This window comes from Penaeus japonicus, unplaced genomic scaffold (genome assembly GCF_977035675.1).
Source record: "Penaeus japonicus unplaced genomic scaffold, GWHDUDI00000001_assembly GWHDUDI00000027, whole genome shotgun sequence".
Classification (NCBI taxonomy): domain Eukaryota; kingdom Metazoa; phylum Arthropoda; class Malacostraca; order Decapoda; family Penaeidae; genus Penaeus; species Penaeus japonicus.
The window spans coordinates 34,098,084-34,103,083 of NW_028234429.1; the positions used below are offsets into that span (position 1 = coordinate 34,098,084).

At 33.0% G+C, this 5,000-nt stretch overlaps 1 protein-coding gene across 1 annotated transcript; it reads left to right on the top strand.

Annotated features, from left to right (window-relative positions):
• The first annotated feature begins 1,686 nt into the window (after positions 1 to 1,686).
• Positions 1,687 to 2,733, top strand: LOC147468660 (uncharacterized). Its single transcript, XM_086553065.1, has 2 exons — positions 1,687 to 1,698; positions 1,805 to 2,733. Exons 1-2 carry the CDS (start codon positions 1,687 to 1,689, stop codon positions 2,684 to 2,686), a joined length of 894 nt encoding a protein of 297 aa, XP_086409191.1. The 3' UTR covers positions 2,687 to 2,733.
• The last annotated feature ends 2,267 nt before the right edge of the window (positions 2,734 to 5,000 follow it).

The window sequence follows — 5,000 nt, forward strand, 5'->3', positions numbered from 1 at the left end:
AAGATATGTTTTAGCTACGAACAAAAAGATGAACATTTTTTGTTAATGTTATTATTTACCGGGAAATACAAAATCATACAAAATTAATAAGTATATATGATTATCCTAGTTATATACAGCACTTTTACAAATTATATAAAATATCTGAACCAATGAGAATTTGTGAATATCTTGTTGGCGTTTCACAAGGGTCTTTATTTATGGCAAATTTTTTGTTATGTTAGTGCACTGAATACTCATTTTTTTACGCTGCCTCCGTAAACACCTTATATGAGTTGATAAGAGCGACTCAATACACTTACATAGACGTTGCAAGATATCTTAATATCACTGAACTCAAATTGAATCCGCATAAAGTACAATGTGTTCTTATACAAAGCTGCCTGAATATTTTTGAAGCTTTACAGAAACAACCAAATAATTTGAATATTGCTATATAAAAACAATCATTTCTGAGAGTACATACAGATAGATTTATAACATGATTCAGAGGAAAATAACGCACTTATTAATATGCCTTAATCACCATCCCAACTGAAACAAGAATTACTTTTATTACAAACCCTCTACTTACAATATCTATAAATCCAGTCAAAGAGATTATCCTTATTGGCCATTACCTCTACAACAATTGGCAACATAACAAGTGTCCAAACAGGAAAATGTAAATCATGCTTATTTACTATGACAGGACGACTATAATGTGAATATAGTGTATACATAGCATAGAGCATATATGGAGTAGTTCGCGATCGGAGTATTTTGGCAAGATAAAAAAAACTGGATCTAATCTACTATGGTACTCAATGAAAGCTCTGAAAAGTATATATATATATATGTATATATATATATATATATATATATATATATATATATATATATATATATATATATATATATATATATATATAACCAAACCATATAACCAAAACTAAGCAATAGGTGGCATTATTTATTATTTTCTTGGTGAAAACCACTAAGCACCTTTTCCTTCTCTTTTTACCATATAGCCTTAGCGTTGAACTTTATAAGAAATATAAGTGATATTCTTGAAAGACAAGAAGACTCTTGATTAATGTAAAGCAAATATGATTTGAGCAGGAATTAGACATAAGATATCTACTTTCTGCACATCAAAAATTCATATACGGAAACGGAAAAGTCAAATTCACGTGCGTGGAGTTCTATGACTCTACCTCATAACATAAGAAATACTTTCAACTTGAATACTTTCAAAACAAAATTAAAAGAACATTTGTAGAGATGTCATGACATCAATTATTTGAATATAATGTCAAACACTGTATATCAGTTTCTTATAATATTATTGTATTATCAAAATTTGTTGATATATCTTTATGTGTCTAATTTCATCACCAAATTAGCATTGAAAGCATAAAGAAAACTTTTCTAATTTATCTTAGAAAAGTAAATACACACATACATTTATCTGTGTATGTGGATGCATTTATGTATGTACATGCTGTATATAATCTACCGAGCCAACATCGAGTTTTGTTTCATTGTCTATGTGAAAATACATACTTATCATATGTGAAACTATGATTCACATAGTAAGGGAGAGGGGAAAGGCCTTGTGACGTTTAGTCTGTAGTGTGTAGGCGGAGCAATAGCACTCGGTGTATATAAAGAGCCGCAATTCCTTGTAAGATATCGACATCCGACATGAAGCTCCTGGTGAGTAGTTCAAATTCCACCTGTTTCATGTCTTCTTACGTGTGAATTCTCGTCATGATATAATATTGATAGCAACAGATATTTCACTTTTTTTTTTCCTTTGTAGCTTTTAGCACTGGTGGCTGCCGCATCCGCTGCTCCACAGGGTTATAACCTACCTACTCCTTCTGGACCATCATTAAACGGTGGGAGTTGTGGTAATGGACAAGTGCGACACGTGGATGGCAGCTGCGTGACACCTGAAGTGAACAGTCGTGTATTCTTGTATGATGCGCCACCAAATGAAGGCTCTTCTAGTCAGCCTCCGTACATTCCCAAACCTAAACTGGAACGGAATATTGTTTTTGTGAGACTTCCTGAAGGTGGCCAAGGACCCGAACCCATCGTGATACCTCCTCCGAGGCAACAGCACGTAGTGTTTGTCCTTAACAAGCAGTCGGAACAAGGTCAGCGAGTGATCGAGGTGCCAGCACCTCCCCCATCCAATCCCGAGGTGTTCTTCGTGAACTACGCAGAAGGAGAGAACCCAACTCTTCCCGGTGGAGTAGACCTCCAAACAGCACTGAGTGCTGCCTCTCAGGGCGGTGGTCAAGTTGTTGGAGGTGGTGGCAGTGGAGGAGGAAGTGGTGGTGGTATCGGAGGTGGCTTTGGAGGTGGCAGTGGAGGTGGATTCGGAGGCGGCAGTGGAGGTGGATTCGGAGGCGGATTTGGAGGTGGCAGTGGAGGTGGATTTGGAGGCGGCAGTGGAGGTGGTGTCGGAGGCGGTTTCGGAGGTGGATTTGGAGGTGGAAGTGGAGGCGGCAGTGGAGGTGGATTCGGAGGCGGATTTGGAGGTAACAGTGGAGGTGGATTTGGAGGTGGCAGTGGAGGTGGTGTCGGAGGCGGTTTCGGAGGTGGATTTGGAGGTGGCAGTGGAGGTGGAGGTGGAGGCGGTATTGGAGGCGGCAGTGGATCCGGCGGTGGTAGCTACAGTCCCCCTCGTCCCTGAAGTCTTTACAGTGGGCCATAAATGGCGAATAGCTCTTTGTGCTTCAAAATATGTTGTAGCTACCAATTAAAAGATGAACAATTTTTGTTAATGTTACTATTTATCAGGAAATACAAAATTATATATAATCAATAAATATGTATGATTATCCTAATTATATAAAATACTTTTACAAGTTTCATAGATACAGGTTTAAAAGCAATTTATACACATATACATATTTTACGACAAATACAGAAGGACATACAGTTGAGAAAGATATATGATTATCCTAATTGTATGTATATATTTATGTATGTATATATATATACAAATATATATGCATATATATATATATATATATATATATATATATATATATATATATATATATATATATATATATATATATATATATATATATATATATATATGCATATATATATATACACATATTTATATACATATGTATATGTATATATATATATATATATATATATATATATATATATATATATATATATATATATATGTACACACACACACATACACACACACACACACACACACACACACACACACATACATACATATATATATATATATATATATATATATATATATATATATATATTGTATATCTAAACACACACACATGTATATATGTATATCAATACACACACACACACACGCACACACACACACACACATACAGGCACACACACACACACACACATACAGACACACACACACACACACACACACATATATATATATATATATATATATATATATATATATATATATATATATATATATATATATATACATACATATAGACACACGCATATATATGTGCATATGAATATGTGTGTATTTATGCATATAAACCTTGAGAATTTCATTAATTCATATATTTACATCGATAACCATCAGCTCAAAAGTTATTTATCTAAAAGATCTTAACCAGTGAGAATTTGTAAAAATCATTTTGGCGTTTCACAAGGGTTTATATCTATGGCAAAATTTTTGTTATGTTAGGACACTGAAGACTCGTTTTTTTACGCTGCCTCCGTAAACACCTTATATGAGTTGATAAGAGCGACTCAATACACTTACATAGACGTTGCAAGATATCTTAATATCACTGAACTCAAATTGAATCCGCAAAAGTACAAAGTGTTTTTATACAGAGCTGCTTGAAGATTTTTGAAGCTTTAGAGAAAGAACCAAATAATTTAAATATTGCTATATCAAAACAAACATTTCTGAGAGTACATACAGATAGATTTATAACATGATTCAGAGGAAAGTAACGCACTTATTAATATGCCTTAATCACACAAACCATCCCAACTGAAACAAGAATTACTTTTTATTACAAACCCTCGACTTACAATATTTATAAATCCAGTCAAAGAGATGATCCTTATTGGCCATTACCTCTACAACAATTGGCAACATAACAAGTGTCCAAACAGGAAAATGTAAATCATGCTTATTTACTATGACAGGACGACTATAATGTGAATATAGTGTATACATAGCATAGAGCATATATAGAGTAGTTCGCGATCGGAGTACATTGGCAAGATAAAAAAACTGGATTTAATCTACTATGGTACTCAATGAAAGCTCTGAAAAGTATATATATATATATGTATATATATATATATATATATATATATATATATATATATATAACCAAACCATATAACCAAAACTAAGCAATAGGTGGCATTATTTATTTTTTTCTTGGTGAAAACCACTAAGCACCTTTTCCTTCTCTTTTTACCATATAGCCTTAGCGTTGAACTTTATAAGAAATATAAGTGATATTCTTGAAAGACAAGAAGACTCTTGATTAATGTAAAGCAAATATGATTTGAGCAGGAATTAGACATAAGAGATCTACTTTCTGCACATCAAAAATTCATATACGGAAACGGAAAAGTCAAATTCACGTGCGTGGAGTTCTATGACTCTACCTCATAACATAAGAAATACTTTCAACTTGAATACTTTCAAAACAAAATTAAAAGAACATTTGTAGAGATTTCATGACATCAATTATTTGAATATAATGTCAAACACTGTATATCAGTTTCTTATAATATTATTGCATTATCAAAATTTACTGATGTATCTTTATGTGTCTAATTTCATCACCCAATTAGTATTGAAAGCATAAAGAAAACTTTTCTAATTTATCTTAATACTCTTAAGTACGCGGATAAACACACACACACATACATTTATCTGTGTATGTAGATGCATTTATGTATGTACATGCTGTATATAATCTACCGAGCCAACATCGAGTTTTGTTTCATTG